This window comes from Diorhabda carinulata, chromosome 8 (genome assembly GCF_026250575.1).
Source record: "Diorhabda carinulata isolate Delta chromosome 8, icDioCari1.1, whole genome shotgun sequence".
Classification (NCBI taxonomy): Eukaryota; Metazoa; Arthropoda; class Insecta; order Coleoptera; family Chrysomelidae; genus Diorhabda; species Diorhabda carinulata.
In genome coordinates this window covers 10257202-10280811 of record NC_079467.1, presented here as the reverse complement: position 1 = coordinate 10280811, position 23610 = coordinate 10257202, and the positions used below count along the sequence as shown (strand labels likewise).

General features: G+C 31.3%; 2 protein-coding genes across 6 annotated transcripts in view; one reads left to right on the top strand and one right to left on the bottom strand.

Annotated features, from left to right (window-relative positions):
* The window catches only part of LOC130897272 (protein prickle-like), a 629019-nt gene that overhangs the window by 69897 nt on the left and 535512 nt on the right, over positions 1–23610 (bottom strand). The gene's annotated exons all lie outside the window — the stretch shown is intronic.
* LOC130897273 (neprilysin-2-like) lies at positions 103–23323 on the top strand. Its single transcript, XM_057806043.1, has 10 exons — positions 103–353; positions 1672–2000; positions 8844–9005; positions 9782–9937; positions 11617–11834; positions 12214–12372; positions 13415–13661; positions 20938–21112; positions 21498–21754; positions 22932–23323. Exons 1-10 carry the CDS (start codon positions 236–238, stop codon positions 23256–23258), a joined length of 2148 nt encoding a protein of 715 aa, XP_057662026.1. The 5' UTR covers positions 103–235; the 3' UTR covers positions 23259–23323.

The following is a 23610-nucleotide window of genomic DNA, read 5'->3' as shown; positions in this document are numbered from 1 at the left end:
GAAATGCACACCTTATTCGATAATTAAATGTTCTCCTATATACAGATATACTTTTAATAGCCATAATTATCTCAATTAATGTAACGTACATCCAATTCAATTGGTATTATGACTAATGTTTTACTGTAGTTACTCATGATATAATTCTTACCTCAATTGTAGCCTATTTAAAAATTTAACGTAGTTTACGTGAATTAAGACTAGTTTGTGAACGGTCCAATCGTGATGAGATGAAATGGGTTTGTTACAATGGTTCAATCGCAGAAATAAATTTGAAAAATGTTTGGTGTGTTGCATCCTAGGATTAACACTAGTAATTATTATTCTGTTTATTTGTTTCCTCACATCTCACGGTAAGTATAACTCGCTTGATAAATTCAGGTCATTTTTTAACCCATTAGTAACCAACTGCAACCAAAGCATGTATGGGAATTAAAAATTTTCTGAAAATAAAAAATTCTCAATTTCTAGACATATTTTCATTGTTAGAAGGGTGAAGTAAAAAATGAACAGTTGTTTTAGTTGAAAATATCATGTGACTCATAGTGAAGGGAAGTTGTTTTGGTAACTCTATTTGCCAGTTAACTTCATTTTGGAAAAGGAAAGTTATTTTCTTTCTAACAGTGCTACTATTTTAATATTCAAGAATCTTTTGCGTTACTATGGTTGAAACATTTAGTTGAAATTTTGATACAACCAAAGTTGCTGTTTTTTTAAAAGAAAAACTGAAAAAAAATTCGTATTTTGCCACATCTCTATTATTTACAGGCGGAATTCCATTTTACAACGAAAATATGTGAAAAACAAAAATTATATTCTTGATATATTGAGAATATAACTTGAATAAATTACCTCTTCAGGACATAAATTCATTTTCTTCAGAAGTATGTGGTAAATTTCATTTGATTTTCAAAGGGCAATTGAATGTGATTTGATGAAATCCGCGAATAAATAATATATATAATAGAATAAATATTCTAAAAAGAATCTCTATTCAAATGACGTTTGTTAATATGGGAGGAATCGATTTGATCGACCAATTAATACTCACATCTAGGATTGGAATGAGGTTCAAAAAAAGATTGATCTTAATTTTCCTGGGTCATAAATGTTTGTATGGTGCAAGTATGGGGTATTGCATAGGCAGTTTAGTTCTAACATAGACTTTACAATTCCAGTGGGAATGTATTTTGTACATTCTTTAGAATTATGGTCATGAACCACTTTAAGCGCATACAAAAAGAGATGAGCTTGGTTTGCTGCGGTCAGATGATTCAATTGTGAAAAGGGAATCCAAATATAAAATGGGTGTATCATGTAAAATCTAACAATTTACTTAGATAAGAAACCTTCAATCTTTAACTCCATCCGTAATGTTTTTTTGGGTACCATCAACAATAAAATATGAATTGTTGGCATTATAATTATCATATTTTAAATCTTGAATTGGTTTTGGCCAATAATAGGTTAAAATCGGTTTTGAAAATTTTTTCTTTCTTTGTTGCATTTATGGTGTCACAAAAAATTTTTAAATTTTTTGAAATATTATGAGAAAACATTCATAATTTGTTTTATGTAAGAAATATTGTACCTGACTAGTTAATTAGTAATTAGGAACATTCTAATAAATATCCATTATTCTTTAATCAAATCATGAAATATAATTTTCAGATAACAGAGTATGTCTGAAACCCGAATGCATCCGCGGGAGCATTCATATTTTGGATTCTATTGATCCCATTGTCGATCCGTGTGAAGACTTTTATGCATTTGCCTGCGGTCAAATGAATCAAACAGACAAGCCCACTGATCATGCATCTACCTTGAAAAGTTTGAGAACATTATCGAGTTATAGGTTAAACAAAATTGTGGGAGAAACAAACATTAGTGAAGGCGTACCGAAAAGTTTAGCATTCCAACGAACTTTCTATAAAGCATGCATGGATACGAAAAAAATTGATGAGGACGAGAACAGGACTTTTTTGAAAATCTTGGACGAGGTAAGATCTTCTACAATTATCCAATCATTTAATATATGTATATATATATATATATATATATATATATATATATATATATATATATATATAATATATGTAATAAATGCGTCTAAATGTTCTTGATTCTAGGTTTCTTCAGTTTTAAAATTGGTTTTTTTGATAGTTTTTAAAAGGAAGATAAACTTTGACGTTTCGACTTTTCTTTGAATCTTCATCAAAATGTATCTTTCTTTTAAAAATTATCAGAAAAAAACTAATTTTAAAACAGAAGAGACCTAAAATCAAGAACATTTAGATGCATTAATATATCAAAAGGTCTAAGAAATAAGAAATTAAAGAAGTATATGTATTATACTTTTATAACCACCTGGCCACATATTGACATGGTGAGGACGGATATAATACCATGGACACAGGAAGAACTTGTAACGGCAGCAAATAAAATAAAACCAAAGAAGGCGGCTGGACCAGATAAGCTATCACCAAAGATAACTAAGTGTGTAGTGAAATACCTGCCAGAAAAGTGCCTCGATGTGATGAACAGACAACTGTATGCGGGGGAATTTCCCAAAATATGGAAAGTGGCAAAACTAGTGCTAATAGAAAAGCCCAAAAAAACGGACGATTTAAAAACGTCATACAGGCCACTATGTCTCCTGGACTGCATGGGAAAAATTCTTGAACACCTCGTCAAAAATAGATTACTTGCAGAAATAGAAGCAAGAGGAGGTTTTAGCAACTCTCAGTTTGGGTTTCAGAAAGGTATTTCCACTGTGGATGCACTAGCTAGAGTTCTAGAAATCGCAAAAGAAGCAAAACATGTGGCATGGGCAAACCGTAAGATATGCTTACTTGTAACGTTAGATGTAAGAAATGCATTCAACTCCGCACCATGGAGAGGAATAGCTGACAGCTTGAAAAAGCGAAACATATCGCCATATCTAATGCGCATGATCACAAGTTATCTAACGGACCGGACACTACTTGTAGGTAATACCATTATGGAAGTAACCTGCGGTGTCCCACAGGGCTCGGTACTTGGCCCTCTCCTTTGGAACTTATATTATGACGACTTGTTGCAACTGTTGTAAAATTGGTGGCCTACGCTGACGATCTTGCAGTAGTAGTAACAGGAAAGATAAAGACACAGGTAGTAGTAGAAGCTAACATCGCTATTCAAAGAATAGCTGAATGGATGCATTTGAAAAAACTTGATCTTGCACCTGAAAAAACAGAGGCGGTACTTTTGGGTGATCAAAAGGAAGCAAGAAGACTCACCATCGAAGTCTTGAATAACGAAATCACTACAAAACCGCAAATTAAATATTTGGGTGTAACCCTAGACACAGGTGCTACAATGAAAAAACATATCGAAATCGTCTGCAAGAAAGCAGAAGCATCTGCTTTGTCTCTAAGTAGAATAATGCCGCAAAAAAATGGGCCTACAGCAAGTAAACGAAAAATGTTATGTGCAGTATCTCACTCGATTTTGTTATATGCGTCTCCCGTATGGTATGAAACGCTGAAATATGCCAAATACAGGGATATTTGCCAATAAGTGCAAAGAAAGTTAGCTTTGAGAGTATGTAGTGCTTTCCGCACAGTCTCCACAAACGCGCTGTTAGTGATTTCAGAAATAATACCTATAGAACTGCAGGCGGAGGAACGATACAAAACAAAAGGCAAACAAAGGAATGAGAAGATAGAGATACGTACTGAAACATTAAATCGGTGGCAGGACAAATGGGAACAAGCAGTAACTGGACAATGGACTAGAAGACTGATTCCAAATATTAGAACGTGGGTAAACAGAAAACATGGAGAGGTGAACTACTATCTTAGTCAAATGTTAACAGGACATGGCTGTTTTGAAGCATACTTGCACAGGTTTAAAATCAGTAATACAACGGAATGCACGTACTGTAGCCAAATGGATGACGCGGAACACACATTTTTCGTATGTGCAAAATGGAACCCACAGCGATTTGAAGTTGAACAATGTGTAGGAGAAACACTTACTCCAGATAATATTTTACACCATATGTTACAGGATGAAAAAAAATGGAACATAGTATCGGTTATGATCCAGAAAATAATAGAGACAAAAGAAGAAGATAGAAGTAAGCACAGATTAAAATAAGTGTAAAGCAACGCTCGGAATGCTGAAGTAATACTTAACGGTAGTTCCAGCACTCTTCTCAGCAGGTGAATCCACGTATGAGGGGGAAGGGTTTAGTCGGTCGGCGGTATATATAATATATGTAATAAATGCGTCTAAATGTTCTTGATTCTAGGTTTCTTCAGTTTTAAAATTGGTTTTTTTGATAGTTTTTAAAAGGAAGATAAACTTTGACGTTTCGACTTTTCTTTGAATCTTCATCAAAATGTATCTTTCTTTTAAAAATTATCAGAAAAAAACTAATTTTAAAACAGAAGAGACCTAAAATCAAGAACATTTAGATGCATTAATATATCAAAAGGTCTAAGAAATAAGAAATTAAAGTATATGTATAAATATAAATATAAATATAAATAAAGTATATGTATTATACTTTTATGTTTATGTTTATGTTTGTAAATGTTCTTATTTTTAGATCTCTGATGTTTCAAAATTATATTTAATTTAATAATTTTTAAAAGATAGATTAAGTCTATAGTAAAAATAAAGTAAAATATGATTTTTCTTTTCTTTAAGTCTTTATCCAAAATATGATAAATACTTAAAGAAAATTCGAAACGTCAAATTTCATATATATATACATATATATATATATATATATATATATATATATATATATATATATATATATATTAAAAAGTATTCAGAAAACTAATTTTGAAACAGAAGAGACCTAAACTCATGAACATTTAGAAACATAAATATATATATGATACGGTAAAAGTAGATATTGCGGCAAAAGTACACATTTTCCGGTAAATGTGCACATTTATCTCCTCGTTTGGGTAATGTGCATTCAACTAACATTTACAATTTCAAATAAGGGAAATGTACATTGAATTCACAGTGATAATGACCATGTCGTTTTGGTAAATGTGAGCATACAAAATACGAAATCGCATGTGCTAGTAATGTGGTGCGCAAGTCTAATGGATCTCATAGATTTACAGACACAATCAGATAATTAATTTAAATTTATTTTGAATTATCAAGATCATTTAACAAAATTGTAGTACTGCGCCCACTAAAACAAAAACTGCGTCAGAAGTAGCAAAACAAATTATGGACATTTTCACTATTTTGGGAGTTTTAGGTTGTTTTGTCATTTACATTTTTGAATTAAAATAATTTTCTTCATTAAAGCCTTTTGCATTATGTTTATTTAAATAAATATTTTTTTACTGCAACAACATATTTGTTGCAGTAATAATTAATTAAAATTTTTGGTGATTTTTGAGATTGTTAATGCTTGTAAAATTTTAAACACATGGAATTCAAAATTATTAAATTTTAATTATAATTAATTAATATTAAAATTGATGTTGATAAAAATTTTGAATAATTAATCAAAATTTCCTTGCCACGTTACCAATAAATATATATATATATATATATATATATATATATATATATATATATATATATATATATATATATATATATATGTCAGAGAGGCAGGGGCTTCTGTTGGAGATTCAGTATCTTGTGATTTACTCATTTTTATTATTTTATTAATACAATTAATTAATCGTCGCGATTACTACAAGATCAATTATTAAGAATAAATAAATAAACTCGTACAAGGTACAAGGTTAACTCAAAGCAAGACTGTCTTTTTCAAAACTATTCTCGAATAGTCTGCCTGCTGCACATTTCTCTTTTCATTATTAATTTTATGATAACCCCATCGTCCTGGGATCCCGACTACGTTGACAATCATAAGCCTACCTAGGCCTACCGCAATAAAACAATTTCGTTAAACCTTATTTTACAAAATACATACTAGCAAACGCGGCGAACTCCGTTTCGCCACCAAATGGCTTCGTTTTATGTAACATTTCGTTTGGTGATTAAAAGATGAAGAAAATTTTTTTTTGTTTTATATTTGAAAAGGAAAAAATTTATTTCATTTCACAACAGTAATGAATTCATTTCGATTACAAAAATGAAGTGTTATTTAGTTGAACTAAATTAAGTAAATGAAAGTGAATCCAGTGTTTTTTGGTTTGACGTTAACACAAACAAAGCGGATGGTTTCCCAACTCGTGAACACGCAACGTATAACTGCCCATGTGAAAAACAAAGATTTTCTAAATTTATCCCGCAAACACTAACCAATTGGCCTTGCGACTTGTTAATTGTCATTGCGAACGCAAGGCGAACTGGAAATTGTAATCGTTTGAATTCAAACGGAAGATCAGTCGGAATCATTGGTATTCGAGGAAAACATACATTTTCACCTGCGTACTTTCCGTTAATAATGGTTGCCTCAATCAAATTCGACATAAGTCTTTTTACCGAAAGTCGAGTACCGTTGCAAAGTCGCGGTGGATTCAAATTACGCAATATCATAACTGTACCAACTTTGAGTTGCAAGTTATGTGGTGGAAATCCTGGTAACTCCAGAGAGTTCAAAAACTCTGTTGGATAATTTACTACATCATCGGGATTTGTTATGGAATCAACGGATTTGTATGTCACCAAATCGCCAGCAATTTTTGATTGAATGGTGAAATTCAGTGCGTTTACATCATTATTCTTTGCGACAAGAATTGCTCGTTGACTCCACCAAGCATAATTCTGATAATTCTCACTAATGTTTGGAAAAACATTTTTAATAAGAGCTAATTGAGAGTCTACAAATCGGCAAAAGTCGTTGGTAAGAGTAATTAATCCAGATGTCGCATCAACTGGGACTTTTCCATTTCCAACAGCTAACAATTGTATGGAAAATTGTAAGTTGAACTCTTATATTAGTGGTTAACGATAATGTTTTTACGTTATTCCATAAAGGTGTTGCCTTCAGGCAAGCATTCAATTCATCTGCAGGCGTTCCACGGGGAATTACTGGCAACATCTGCCTGAAATCGCCTGTCAACAATATCATCAAGCCGCCAAAGATGTTGTTATTTCGCCGAAGATCCTTCAGTGTGAAGTTAAGTGCTTCAAGTGATTTCTTATGTGCCATTGTGCACTCATCCCAAACAATGAGCTTGCATTGGTTCAACAATTTTCCCATTGCACTGGATCGGGAAATATTGCATGTTGGAGTATCAATTGTGTTTAAATTGAGTGGCAACTTAAGAGCAGAATGTGCAGTACGACCGCCATCTAGAAGAGTCGCCGCAATTCCAGATGATGCTAACGCCAAAGCTATGTCACATCTTGATCGACTTTAAATATTGATTTGTAGTACATGCTATGTATCAGAGATGGCGCTGTATGTGGAAAAAGAGTTTCCCGCTTTTCTGTTGAAATTTTTCCTGAATTTTCTTTGCTATAAACCTCACGGGGCCCGAGACCTTTCCAACGATTGCAAAACCGTGGAAATCGGTTCGTGCATTCTGGAGTTATAGCGCCAGAAAGGAAAACCCGAGTTTTTCCTGAATTTTCTTTGCTATAAACTTCACGGAGCCCAAGACCTTTCCAACGATTGCAAAACCGTGGAAATCGGTTCGTGCATTCTGGAGCTATAGCGTCAGGAAGGAAAACCCGACTAATTTTTATAATTATATATATATACTTATTCACTTATTCACATTCAATTTAGATCTTATGAATTGCTATTTTATTCTATATTTTTATCTATTATATTTCAAAGCCAAAGCAAAGAAACTTATGGAAACTTATTGAAACCTACTTTAATTTTTAGATAAAAATTTGGTTTTGTTTAAAGGAATCAGTTAGCACATTGATCTTTATTTCACTTAAATCAATCAGTTCTCAATTTTATAGTTTCTTTTAATAATTAAATAATATTAAATAATAAAATTTTAATATGCTGGATATTACAGTGTAAGAAAATAAAATGAGCTTTCATTTCACAAAGATTCTCCTGTATTTTTTAATTAAGAAATTCTTTGGGAATACCAAATATTTTCTATGTAATACTCCCTATACCAAATCGCTATTATTTTTAAATTGTAGCCGGGAGATATAATAATTAAGATGGATAAGAATAAACCAATTGAACTAGAATAATCTCCACTAATGTATATCTCAATATAATAATATATAATAATAACGATAATGACGTCTGGTTAATTAGTAAGAAAGAAATATTTATGTCGGGTGATTGTGTGAGCCATTCGATAGAATCACGTTTTGGAATCTTCTGGGAATCACATTGTTTAAGTATGTGATTTTTTTTGTAATTTCACAATTCATTCAGATCGCAATGTTATAGATTATTCCAAGATTATTTAATTCTAGTACACATGATATTTAATGGGAAAAGATGAGATTAACATATTTGCTTTATTCAATTTAAAGAAATATTGCTCATATAGCCTCTTGTGAAGTCCTATCAATAACTTTGTAGTACACAAAGTGCGTCACATATGCAAACCCATTACTTTTTAGTGAACTGAAACTCCATAATTTCGAGAAAATTGTAACCAACCTTATTTCTTCCTTATTTAAATAGGGCAGACATAGTACTTTCAGGCTTTTCAGATATTATGAAAAAAATAGTGAGGCCAACAAATTATACAAGACAATATGAAAACTATCAGTTCCTATCTAATCACAAAGTAAATAATATTTATAATTTATGCAACCAAAAATAACGAAATAATATAAATGGTATCCTTAATTAGTGATGAGTCACATTTCTGGAAAATAATTATCATATTCTTGAATATTACATTACTTTACATTTCTAGTTAATGGAAGGATGGCCGCTGTTAAAGATAGGCAAATGGAAAGGAGAACATTTTGTTTGGCAGAATATCATGTTGAAAGCCAGAAAGTTAGGATTATATCACAATTTATTTTTTAGGGTGGATACTTTTGAGAATAGTACAAATGGCAAAATGATGTTATGGGTGAGTATCTATTCATATATCAACTTTACAATGAAACAAGCAGAATATGATATTTTCAACAGAATTTAATGTAGCTACTTGCATTATCTGTTGTAGACAACTAGAGTATCAAACAAAAGGTTATTGAGGTAGCTGAAACTTCTTATACATTAGAAGTCAAATATGATCCCAAAAACTTAATTTTCTGGTTTCTAGTGTCTGATTTTTTCAAAAAATCATTCCACATTATTAAATTTTTTAATAAGAAGTATGTTAATAAAGATTCGAACATATTTCTTAGTCCATAAGTTTTGCGTGTATTTTATATTTTATCGATATTTTGGATATTTGAAAAAAATAATATAACAAAAAGAAGATTTTGTTTTTGTCGATTCTAAACATAAGTACTTTGAATGAAATTAAGGACAAAATCTCAAAAAATTCTATGCTTACTATACTTAACTTCCAAAGACGTCAAGCAATATTCTATTTTTAGTACATGAATTCAATTATCTCAAACTACCTAGCAGTTTTGGAATTTTACATTCTACTGTTTAGCTTTAATCTCTTTTCTAAATAAATATTGCAATGAAAGTTTGCATCTAGGTTGAGTAATTATATAATTATTGATTTAAAAACTTAATAGTAAAAACATTCAAGTGAAAACAATTTGGAAGAAAACTTCTATAGAAGAGGGCGTGAAAAGTTCAATTTGAAATTAATTTAAGATATAATCCGAAAAGTGAGAGCTTCTTTCGACAATTTGGATGTAATATTGTGTGCTAATTTTATTCTAGGTTAGACCAATTGATGTGGCGCATTTAGCTTCGACACATTTCACAGATAGTAATTTAGACAAGATACTAGAAATATTGAAAGATTTGGGAGCTGATAGTGTTGATGTAATACATGATTTGAGAGCTACGATAACTTTTGCAGAAAAACTCACTGATGTAAGCTTAGAAATATAATAGTAAGATTATAAGTTCCATAAAGTAACATGAGAAAATTATTATTTGAAATAAATTACAATATTGTCTTATCTTCAATATATCAATTATCAATGAAGCTAAAGCTATAGCATAAGAAATTGCTCATGTGGTTTTTTGACGTTTGATAATGCTTGCGAAATGACATAGATGCTATTATAGTCAAATTGATGATGTATGAGCTTACTAATGAAGTGTCATCATTAATGATTAGCGAGGTCCAAATATTGTTCTCTTGTTCTCATTAAAGACTGGTATCCTCCTGAACTTCTCAATGTTAATCCTCATGAATCCGATTTTGTTTCACATATTCGGAACTAAATGTTAGTCTACTTCAGATTCAAAGCTCAATTGGGTGTCTTTCAAAGAAAAAAGCAGTTATAACGATAGTAGAAACGTAGACGGCATATATCTGTTGGCATAAAACCGTATGCAGCTCGCAATAATACATAACCCTGCATGTGTAGTTAATACTGGCACCACATAGCCCACACGTACTGATTCCTAAGAATTCCTTCATTGGAATTTCCGCTCCTCCCTTCCAACTTCATAAAAGACTTTTTTTCTGAAACCTGAAAGGTCACTTAATGGATTCCTATTGAATCCGATACAATTTATAGCACCTTATTGATTTCGACGTTCGATATATGATGGCCAGTAAATGTAAGTTATACTTACTGTGATTGTATAGAAACCACGGTAAATGAATTATCTAGCTAACCGTAGATTAAACAGGCGCTTTTATGGTCCAGAACCTTTTCGTGACTTTGGGCTTGATAACTATGAAATTAGTACGATAACTCAAGAAATCTTCCCCTAAGAATACAGAAGAGTTAGTATATATGGAAATAGTCCAAACGTGAAAATAGTTTCTCTTACTGGACTTGTGTGCTTAAGGCCAAACTCCAGAGGATTTGCAGCTCCTAAGACATGAAAAATAAAAAAAAATAAAGTCCTTATCCATATTGCCGATCACTAGATCTCGGAAATTGACATTTAACATAATAAACCTAATTAATGCTCTATAAAAAATGAGCACCTGAGAAGATTTTTCCTTTTCTAGAAGGGCTGCATTAACAGAAATTTGTGTGAGAGCAAACTAACATAGACTTTACAAGAATCCTGTCAAAAACCTACAGATACATATGTAAACAACAAAAATAACAATGTTTTTTCCATGATGACGATAACTGTTTTTATTCAAGTCAAAAGTTTTTCGTGGATGGTATTTTTTATACAATTCTAGGCGTTATTAAAAATTCTGAATCCATAACTCGATGTTAAGTGAAATTTATTTCTATTCTTCCCGTATATACGAATTATTTTTATTGTCGACAAAAAAGTCGATTGACATCACGCTCCTCAGAGGAGTTATAATTCAATATTCGTTGAAGCATTACCCAGGAAAGTAGTTGTTTTCTCTTTTGAAGAACGGCAGAAAACATATTTGAAATAATTAATTTCGAAATTATTTCTAGGTGAATAGTTGAAATCCTTTATTTTGATACATCTTACATACCTTATTTACAGAATCTATATTATATAAGATTATTATATTCTCATTAACATTGAACTTGGAGCATGTACTTTTCTATTCAAAAACCTTTCTGAAATTGCTCATTCATTCTTCCAATTTGTTGTAGATAGTATTAAACCGAACAAATGAAACAATTCTTGGCTCCAGCAGCGAACGAACAAATATCACAATTCAAAATATTAAGAAACATTACATTCGTATAGACTGGGTGAATTATTTGCAACATATTACTGGCATACCCATCAAGGGAAGTGATCAGATTGTATCTGATATAGACGAATATTTCAACGAGCTCTATTTTCTACTACAGGCGACAGAAAAACGGTAAACAACAACACATATATTAGCACCTGCAAAACACAGAAAATTATTATTTTACAAGATCAAACAATAAAGATTTGAGTATTGCAAATATATGCCTTCTCTTTATACTATGGAGAGTATGAATATTTATATGTGAGAGCTTGCTCGAATTTTGTTCATAATAAAAAATCCACCACTTCTTCTTTTAATGCAAGGAAATTGATTAATATTACAGAACTACATATGCCCAAATGTTCTCAAAGTTTGAGGTACTGAAAAATGTGTCTCCATTTTTATTTATCATACATGATTTCTGAACAAGTTAGGTCGAAAGAGATATAATATAAAACATTCAATTACATTTTTCTTCAGTATTAAACAACGTTTATCGAATTTTTAGGATCCAAGCAAATTATGTGGGATGGATAATATTGTCTACAAATATAAATTTCCTATCAACAAAACTCAGGAAGAAATATGATCAGATACTGAAATCATCAAATGTTACCCTTCCCGTGGAAACTAGAAGTGACCGATGTTTCCAATTGAGTTTGGGATTGTAAGTATTATTAAAGATGATAACTAAATAAAATCATTCATTAGATTCCCAGTGTTAATAGGAGTGAGTATCGATAAATTCGTTAATTTATTCGTAGACTAATAGTAACTTTCATAAAGGGCTGTGAAGATTGGTATTATGAACGCAAGTTTGCGAAAATTTCTATAAAATCAACCCAAATAGAGCCTCACTTTTCCCACTTTTAAACAAAAAATGATTATAAAAGTTCGTAATAAGTATATTTAAATGTCCGTCTTACATTATAGAGCTATGTAACGTCTATGGTTTATGATTATTCTTTACTTGATTCTTTGATTCCTCTCTGTTAGTTATATGAGAATCGAGTTGAGTTACAAAATATCAAATTTGCTTTGCTTACTTCTTAAGAGAAATGTGGCATAGCTTGCAAAGTATTTAAATAAAAATTTTTATTTTCTACAAAAAATGGGAAAACGCGTTATTACTAGCGTTTTGTCCGTCTGTATGTAGCAGTGATATCTTCTTACAGGAAGCATGTAGCCTTGGGTTTTTTGCATTTAATTCCTGTGTAGCTGTAGATTTCTTGAAATGGAAGCAATTTTAGGCGTTATAAGGAAAATATTAATTAAACCAATCAAAATCTGATTTTAAAGATAGGTAAAAATTTGTCGTTTTAAACAATTGCGGTCTTTATCAAAAATCACTCAACATTAACAACTTGCAAAATTATATTGATCAACAACAACATGAATATCAAAACAGAAATCTATTTAAGCCACAATATTTCTTTTGTAATTTCTCAAAAATAAGTAAAAACTGTCTATTGATTTTATGTGGTTGCATTCATATCTATGTTGTAGGTGATCTATTAGTCAATATAATTTTGCAAGTAGTCACTGTCAAATAATATTTTGATAGAAGCCGCAAAGGTCGAAACGTTTTTTTGTTAGATAATATTTACTGATTGCTAACGGTAAAAAATGCGCAATAGTCTCTCGCGCCGAGATTTCAACGACGTTTTCAATTGTTTATTACTTCTACATTACTGTCTACACTCCTATAGGTTCAAGTGGACTGCTGAAGCAGAATATGTGAGACGATATACAACTTTAGAAAAGAAAACAAGAGTACAAGTTATGGTAGATTATATCAAGTCTGAGATGGAGGAATTAATCGAAACTTCCGAATGGATGGACGAAATAAGTAGAGAGAATGGTCTTAAGAGATTATATAACATCACTACACCAATTGGATGGCTTGATATTGCTTTTAATGTAACAAAACTGGAAAAATTATTGGGATTTGACAAGGTAATCGCTATAATGTGTTATATCATATACTCTCGTGAACAAAAAAAAAGAAAATACAATAATTTCGTCAAAATAATAATTTATTTGGAATTAACTAATGAACATTTAGTGTTCTCTCCCCTAGCACTAATAACAGTTTTCAATCCCTTGGAACGAATTCGATGCTATCCCATTCTTAAGTGACCGTCGTTTTAAGATCCGATTTCATGGTTGGTGCAATATTTCTAGCCGGATCTTTTTTCTCAATGAATAATAGGATTTAGGTCCAGGCTACGCACTGGTGAATCCAGAGCGGCAGTTTCGACTTTTTGGAAATATTGTCATAGGGAACCTGCAGTATGTGGACGGGTACTGTTCTGCATTAGAATGAAGTTTTTCACTGATGAAACTGGTGTGATCCCTTAAAATTTATTCTTTGTATCGGTTCGCCGTTAATCCTCCCAATCCATCACCAGTTTCAATAAAAACCATCTCGGCGTTTGCTTCCATTGAAATGCCCTCCTCCTCTAAAAACCACGTTTTCTGTGGACTCGCCCTCTTGACTCGTCGTCTTATATCGCTACCATACAGGCAAAATCTGCTTTTGTCTAAGAAGAGTACAGCTGCCTCAAAGCATTCCTTTGAGCTCTTGTTGGACTTAAACACCCGATTTCTCAGCGATGTGCTAACAATAATCTCTGGCTTTGTCGCAATAGGATCGCTTGAACAGCTTTATCACATGTTGCGACCATTTTCAAGTAGAATCCTTGTTTGTTGTTAACGTAGATGTGTGGCGATTGATGTTTGATGGCTAGCTGATAGTTGTGGGTCAGGTAGATTGAATATAATCTATATACAATTTACTATAGAAAAGTAGAATACTGAAAAATAGTTACTTTTTCTTGATACTAAATTTATAGGAAACGAAGACAATAAAATTTTAGTTGACTGGTTTAGAGTCCTCCAAATTTCTGATCCAGTTTCTTATAAAAAAAAATATTAAAATACTTTACAAACTTTTTTATGAAAACTCATATCCTCCATATCTTTTAGAATGAATTTTGTTTAGTACATCTGACGTCAACATAAACATTGAATCTTCATTTTCAAACATCATTTCGAACATTTCTATTCCATATATTCACACATCTTAACCATATATAAAATCAGTTATAAATATTAACAGAGCGTATAGTGAAACCCTTAATATTCAATATATATATATATATATATATATATATATATATATATATATATATATATATATATATATATATATATATATATATATATATATATATATATATATATATATATATATATATGTTTTTGATGACTTTTGTCTTTTTAATGACTTTTCTTTAAGTCGTTATCAAAATATGATATTGACACTGACAATTTGCTTATTTATATTGATCTATAGATCAACTTCATCACGAATATCAAAATAAGGATCAACAAATCTTTGTTCTAATAAGAAAAATTAATTTTTCCTTGTTTCCTATATCTCAAATATATAGCAGTAATCGATTAAATTATTTGTAGTTATATTAGAATTTACAGAATAGAGCTATAAATTTTACTTAAATTATTTATCTTTTTTATCATTTATAGCTTTTTCGTTCTTATGAATGTGATTCCGTTTCAAGAATTTTTGAATCTTTATAATTGAATTTGTTTTTTTGATATGGTTCGTTAATACAGTTGCTATTTTTTTATCGTACTGATGACCTCTTAGACTATTTTCTAAATACTGAGATGTTTGCCCTATGTAGACAGCATCACAATTAGTACAAGGCACTTGATATATATCACTTCTTTTGTTTTTTGGTGTTATAGATTTTAATTTAGTGAAATATTTGGATAATTTATTATGTCCTTTATCACTTACACTAATATCATATTTATTGAAATAATTCGATTATTGTTGGGAAAGTCCATTCGATTGGGAATTGAAGTTTTTATATATATATTAATCGGGTTAAAACGTTCTTCGCCGTCTTCCGATTCCCAGTTTCCATTTTTCTCGATCTTCCCAAAGATCTTCTTCCAATCCTCTCTCTCGAATATCCTTCTCGATACCTTCTCTCCAGCTTAATCTTGGTCTTCATCTTTTTCTTCTTCCTTGTGGTGCCCAATTTAAAATTTGTTTGGGTATGCGGTCTTCAGGCATTCTTTGGACATGTCCGTACCATCTTAACTGATTCACCTTAATGTCTTCCGTAATCGTATGTTGCACTTTCATGATCTCCCTGATTCTGTCGTTTCTTATTTTTTCCAGTCTTGATATTCCTGCCGCGCGTCTCCAATAATCCATTTCTGTGGCTTCAAGCATTTTGACTGTTTTTTCTTTTAGAGGCCAGATTTCGCTACTATATGTTGTTATACTTTTTATTATGCTATTGTATATTCGATGTTTGTTTTCTTTGGATATTTGTTTGTCCCACAATACACTATTTAGTTGTCTTATTGCTTGTCTTCCTTGGTTATTTCTTTGTGTTATTGCTTCATCTAATCTTCCATCATTAGTGATGATCATGCCTAGGTACTTGTATTTTGTACAATGACTTATTTTTTGTTGTGTTTCTTCAAGTATTAAATTTTGTTGTTCTCCTCCAATACACATATATTCCGTTTTACTAAAATTTACTTCTACTTTCCTGTATTCCTCTACTAGCTTTCTTGTCATATATTCTAAGTCTTCGTAGTCCTGTGCCAAGATTATTTGGTCATCTGCAAAACACAGGGTGTGTAGTGTGGAATCGATTAGTGGGATGCCGATGTTCTTACATTTCCTTTTCCAGTGTGCTAGTGCGTGTTCCAGGTATATCTTGAAGAGTGTGGGCGACAGACAGCATCCTTGTTTTAACCCCTTATTGATGGAGAATCCTTTTGAGATCTTGTTTCCTATTTTTACTTGTGATTTACTGTTTTCATAAAGCTTTTGTACTGCTTTTATTAGGGCCGCATTTATATTTGTTCTTTCCAAGGCATCCCATAGTTTTGTTTGCGGTACGCTGTCATATGCTTTTTTAAGGTCAACATACAAAAGGTGGAGTTCTTGATTTTTGGCGGTTTTCTTATCAATTATTTGCGAAATCGTAAATAAATGATCAATAGTCGACCTCCCCGCTCTGAAGCCTGCCTGTTCTTCTGCCTCCATGTTGCAATATTCCTGTTCGATTTTATTTTTTATGATTTTTCCATAAATTCTGGATATTGTACACAGCACTGTAAGTCCCCGGTAGTTGTCGCAATTTTCTCTGCCCCCTTTTTTATATACGGTAGTCATATAAGATGTTTTCCACTCTTGGGGTAGCGCTTCACCATTTATATACTTCTGGAAAAGCATTTGCAGATGAGAAAAAAGTTTTTCAGTGCCATTTTTAATTAACTCTGGTGCTATTTGACCCGGGCCTGGAGATTTTCGATTCTTTAGTGACTGACAAACGTCTTTTACTTCTTAAATTGTAATTCTAAGCGGAGATGTGATGATGTTTATATTGTCCTGTCTTTGATCTTTGAACTCTGGTCTTGTTTCTGTAAACAATTTAGAGAAGTACTCATCCCATTTTTCTAATGTTATTGGCGATATAAGATTATTTGATCTATCTTCTCGAAGAGATTTTAAGGTTTTCCAACTTTCTGTGTTTCTGCTGCCTCCTAGGTATGTGTTTATTTGAGTGCAGGTCTTTTCCCATGTCTCGTTTTTCTTTTTTGTTATAGCTTTTCTTACTTTTGTCTGTGCTTCTTTAAAATTTCTTTTATCATTATCATTTTTCGTGCATAGAAACTTGGAGAACTTTACTTTCTTATCGTTTATGAGATCCTCAATTTCCTTGTCCCACCAGTACGTTCTTGGTTTTCTAGTGTTATCGGATCTTCCCAAGGCTTCTTCCGCTGCAGCAATCATGCTTCTTTTGATAAAGCTGTAGTGTTGTTCCGGATTGTCAAAATTTTCCTGTACCAGTTTTCCATCTAAACGTTTTTGATATAAGTTCTTTACACTTTCCTCTTGTAAGCTATTTAGATTGAATCTATTAATTTTTATTTCAAATGCTTTTTCTTGTTGCTGTTTTTCTATTTTATTCATCTGCATGAAAGGTAAGATTTTTGTTCTAAGTAAGAAGTGGTCGCTGCCACAGTTTGCCCCTCTTTGTACTTTAACATCCTGTATTCTAATTTTTGTGTTTTGTCTCATTATTATATAGTCTATAATAGATCTTAAGTCCCGTGTATGCTGTACCCATGTGTATTTATGTATCATTTTGTGTTGGAAGAAGCCATTCAGTATTTTAAATGTATTTTGTTGGCATAATGTAATAAGTCTGTTTCCATTTTCATTTGTTACTTCTTCCCCGAATCTTCCTACTATCTGATCGTCTATTTTCTTGCCTGTTCTTGCATTTAGGTCTCCTAGGATAATTACCTCTCTTGAGGTGCCTACTTTAGAAATTTCTTCGGACAAACATTCAAAATAGTCATCTTTGTTATTTACTGTGTCGTCTTCATTAACTCCATATGTTCCTATGACTGTCGTTTTGTTTCCGCATATAGCTATATTTATTTTGATAATTCGTTGATTGACTGCTTCCCACGATGACACGTATTTTCTTAAACTTTTCTTAATTAATATAGATACTCCTTTCTGAGCTCGTTTGTCCTTAGATATTCCCGAATAGAAGTGATCATAATGACCCAAATTTTCTAAACCTTGTCCTTTCTTCTTTGTTTCCGTTAGCACCACTATATCCATATTTAGTTGTCTTATTTCTCGTAGAACTTCATTGATTTTGGTGGAGAGGCCTTGTACGTTCCATGTTCCTAAATTCATTTTCCGTTTCCGTTGCTTTGGTCGTCTTAATTTTTTACTTTTCCTATTCCGAGGCTTTTGACTGGGATTTTTAACCTTTATTCGTTTTTACGAGTATCGAGGGGTTGGCCCGACGCCTCAACCCCCAACCTGGAGGACCAGGGTTTTAGATCGGAGTGCTTTCTCCTAGATAAATTGCTTTCTCTGCAGCTAATGAGTTTTATCTACCCACTTTCCTCTTTTATTAACCCTAGAAGCAAGGGTTGCCACTTGCGTCGGATCTGCCGAGTTGAAGTTCTTCTTCTTCACCTTCTCCGCCGGTGTGGTCTTCACCCGTATCCCTAAGTAGGGGATTGCGTTATACCCCGCAACATTGGGTCCCCAGTAGAACTTAGCCACCGACTCTTTTGAGTCGGGCCCACCCCCGCGACTTGGGCGCGCCTGCTGAGATTTGCCTAAGTAAGGTCAGAGACGACAGCTCTGGGTCTCCTTAAGCCGGGTTAATGCTCATATATGGTACTATGAACAAAGGCGAATTGAAGTTTTTCATGATAAGAATTGAATTTTTGAATTGAATTTTTTACTCCTCTCGCCCCATTATCGAATTATTTGAAAGATATTTTGGAAAAAATTTTATATCAAAACAAATACTATATCAAAAACACATGGGATTTCAAAGAAAAAATTAAATGTATCAAAATTCCTAATGAATATGTATTTATTTCGTTAAATGTGGTTTCTTTATATACAAATATTCCTATTACCATTGCGAAAAATATATTAATGAAAAAATGGGACAAAATTAAAGAATACACAGAAATACCTCAAATTGAATTTAAAAAAGCTATAGAACTCACACTTACAACAACATAATTCAAATATGAAAATGAAATATACAAATAAATTGATGGTGGTACTATGGGAGCTTCCATTTCAAGTGTTATAGCACAATTTATAATGAAGATCTTGAGGAAACGGTCCTAAGCAAACTATAAATATTCCATTATTTTTTCGATATGTAGATGATTTCATTACTGCTGTACCAAAGAATCAAATTGAAAACATAAGTGAAAAATTCAATTCTTATCATGAAAAACTTGAATTCACAATTGAGGTGGAGCAAAATAATAAAATCAATTTTCTTCATGTCACATTATATAAAATTATTAATAACATAAGAACTGAATGGTATACGAAACCAACTTGGTCCTCAAGATATTTAAACTTCAATTCGTGTCATCCTATGTCACAAAAAAGATCAGTGATAATAAATTTTGCTGATAGATCTATCCAACTTTCAGATCCTGAATTTAGATGCTTAGATTAGAAGCAAAAACTGCATTGAAAGAAAATAATTATCCGGAAAAATTATAAATAACATATTCAAGAAAAGGATAAACAGATACTACAATCAATTTGAAAACAAAACTGAAACGAAACATCAAAACATAAAACATTTTTCCTTACCTTACCATACCATTTTTCCTTACTTTTCCTTTCCCAACAATAATCGAATTATTTCAATAAATATGATATTAGTGTAAGTCATAAAGGACATAATAAATTATCCAAATATTTCACTAAATTAAAATCTATAACACCAAAAAACAAAAGAAGTGATATATATCAAGTGCCTTGTACTAATTGTGATGCTGTCTACATAGGGCAAACATCTCAGTATTTAGAAAATAGTCTAAGAGGTCATCAGTACGATAAAAAAATAGCAACTGTATTCACGAACCATATCAAAAAAACAAATTCAATTATAAAGATTCAAAAATTCTTGAAACGGACTCTATTACAGGAAAAAGGGAATTTTTAGAAATGGTTCACATTCATAAGAACGAAAAAGCTATAAATGATAAAAAAGATCTAAATAATTCAAGTAAAATTTATAGCTCTATTTTGTAAATTCTAATAAATTGATTACCGCTATATATTTGAGATGTGGCAACCAAAAAATTTTTTTTTTCTTATTGGAACAAAGTTCTAAGTTGATTTTATCCTTATTTTGATATTCATGTCATATTTTGATAAAGGCTTAAAGAAAATTCGAAACGTCAAAATTTATATATATAATATATATATATATATATATATATATATATATATATATATATATATATATATATCTAAATGTTATACATATAGATATCACAGAAAGTGATCCCATGCACCAGGGACATTTTCTTCTTTCATAAATTTGTGAAAAGAAGTGTGATTAGTTATTTAGGGAATGGGCAATAAAAGAGCAATCTATTCAACCCCATCTATGATTAAAACAAAATATCGAACCCCTTTCACTTGAAAAGAAGAAACAATCTCTCACATTTTTTGTATTTGCAATGACCATTCATAGACTAGTTGCGTCAGTACGTAAGGTTATTAAGTTAGTTTTCAGAATAATTTATCTACACTTATTCATACAAAATCAATTCATTTTGAAATAAGACTTGGGAATAAGTTTTTAAATGTTTATTCAAGGTAAAGCGATGGCCTGATTTCAATCAAACCGCAATGGACATCGCCAGAATTGGATTGAAAATACAATTTGATGTGAACTATCGCACAGTTCTTAATAAAATGACTGATATGGATAGTATTGGTATACCCGGAAATGAAGTGAATGCTTATTTTGTTAGAAACTATAATATATTGAGTGAGTAGTAAAAATGATCATATTTTCATTTCTTCATAACATTCTGGTAAAAGGCTGTATAAATAATAAAGGCTCAGATCAATAAATTAAAAATTAGGGTTGTAATTATAATTATATTGTTAATACTAATTATTATCGTTCACTATTTAACCTGCTTCTAAATAGAAATATATTGTGATAGAAAGCACAATATTCGGTATTGAAATTCAAATCGATTGAAAATATTTATTCCGTTGTCTATTTTATGCAGTATGCTTGGAATTGCTGGTCTTTAAGTAGAATATTTCGTTTCTAATTAATTCTTATCCCTATTTCCCTCCACTACAATTTATCCTCCTTTCCGTTCCTTACTCACATATTTTTTAATTTTTATACTACATTTTAGTATTACCAACAGCAATATTACAAGGTCAAATGTTTGATGAGAATCAACCATATTACATGAATTTTGGCGCTCTGGGTAGTGTTATAGGACATGAGTTATCGCATGGCTTCTCTCTTTACCAAAATTCAGATGATTTTTCAACAAATTACGATAATTCTGCACTTTGGACCAACGCTACCGCTGATAAGAGAAAAGAAATAGTTCAATGTGTCGATGATCAGTATAACAAATTCCAAGTTAAACATGGAAAATCAAAGGTAAATTCAAAATAAATCACATAATGAGTCGAGATATTGGCAAGTGTAATTGCTTTCCAAAAGATTGGTCATCATATATAATTTTCAATATATTTATATACTAGGAAAAGTCGGAAAAACTATAAATTGCAGTTATTCTTATAACATTCAGTACGTAGCATAATTTTCTTTTATGAAGATTGAAGTGCCTTTATTTTTATTGCGATCTAGAGAAATTAGAAAAATCCGTATCGATAATGTGGGGGTGTAGTATTTTGGGTTGTCGACAAAAATAATATATAAATACACTTTTAATTTAATAGTTTATTATGTACATTGGATATTACCAATTTTAAATGAAAAATATACAATGTTGGATAAAGGAAACGTCCTATTCATCTTAAGTAACTAGCCAGGAAACGAAAGCTGCTAATTACATTTTTTATTGGTAAATGATATTATAGAGGAATGTGTTTCTAAATGAAAAACTTTTGCATTCGAGCTGTGTTGAATGTTTTTTCAGTACAGATAATCGACGCAGATTCCAATTCGTTGAATTCAATCTAAAGATTAATACAAATTGAAACAAATTATCATTGAATATGGATTTATTGTTTTTCAAAATATTGCGAAGTGCGACCACGATTGAATTCGGAAAACTAGCGAAAACGTTGAAAGTCATAGAAAATAATAATTCAAGTATCTGTGAACAACTCAAAGAGCACTCGTATGACAACACGTTCTGAGTACGTTCACCATTAAAAATGATAAACTTTATGATGACAATTTCTGATTTGACCTATTCACATCAGCATTTCCATATCTTCATCCTCGTAATCATAAAATACGTCTTATATTTGGAATGGTATCCAACAGTAGATTGTTACATGCATTAGATCGTAGGATCTGAGTGTAATTTTAATAGAGACAAATGACCTATACCTAAATTTTTATACTACAACAAATAATTGATTATAAAATTAAATTATGTATAGATACAATAAAACTTATAAAACATGACCGTAAATTTTGCTGAAATTGCTTAGCTCTTTTTCATTGTTTACTGATTTCTCATTCATGATAAATTAAAATATTGCAAAAATTCCTTTTTGCATTAGATTTTGTTTGTACTGTAGTAAAGTGATGCATGTTTTAAGTTCACATCCAATACTGTATTTTCATTCTTTTTTATTCATAGACAAATCATACGAGTGGTGAAGAAAATATAGCAGACATAAATGGATCAAATTTAGCGTATGCAGCTTATCAGAACTGGATAAGTTATAATGGGGACGAACCTAGTCTCCCAGGAATTAAGTATACTCCGAATCAGCTGTTTTGGATTATGTCCAGTACGTACATGTGCATAGAACCTAATAATGGGAGAAGTATTAATCAAAACCATGGTATGGCGGAGTTTCGAGTTATAGAAAGACTTAGACAATCAGCTGATTTTGCAAAAGACTTCAATTGTCGAGTAGGATCGAAAATGAATCCAGCAAAAAAATGTAAAATATACAATTAAAAATGTGAAAAAAAGGTTTTTATATCAGAATTATTACTATTTTCGTAGAAAAAGAATGAGTTATTTTTTGAAGTTTTATTACAAAAATTGTGGAAAATCGAATTCGGAAAAAAGGTTTTGAATGGTAATAATTGAGAAGCAATTTTTAACTATATGACTTAACTCCTAATATAGCGAAGAATTTTGTTTTAAAATTTTTCGTTGAAATTACTCAACACTTGATATTTTCCTCTCTGGAAATTACTTTCAGCTTTTCAACGTTAAGTGTTTTCCCGAATGAATTCATAGTGTTTAATACTGTATATTGTTTTCTCGACTTAAAAGACCGCCAAAAACTACAGCAAGTAATAGT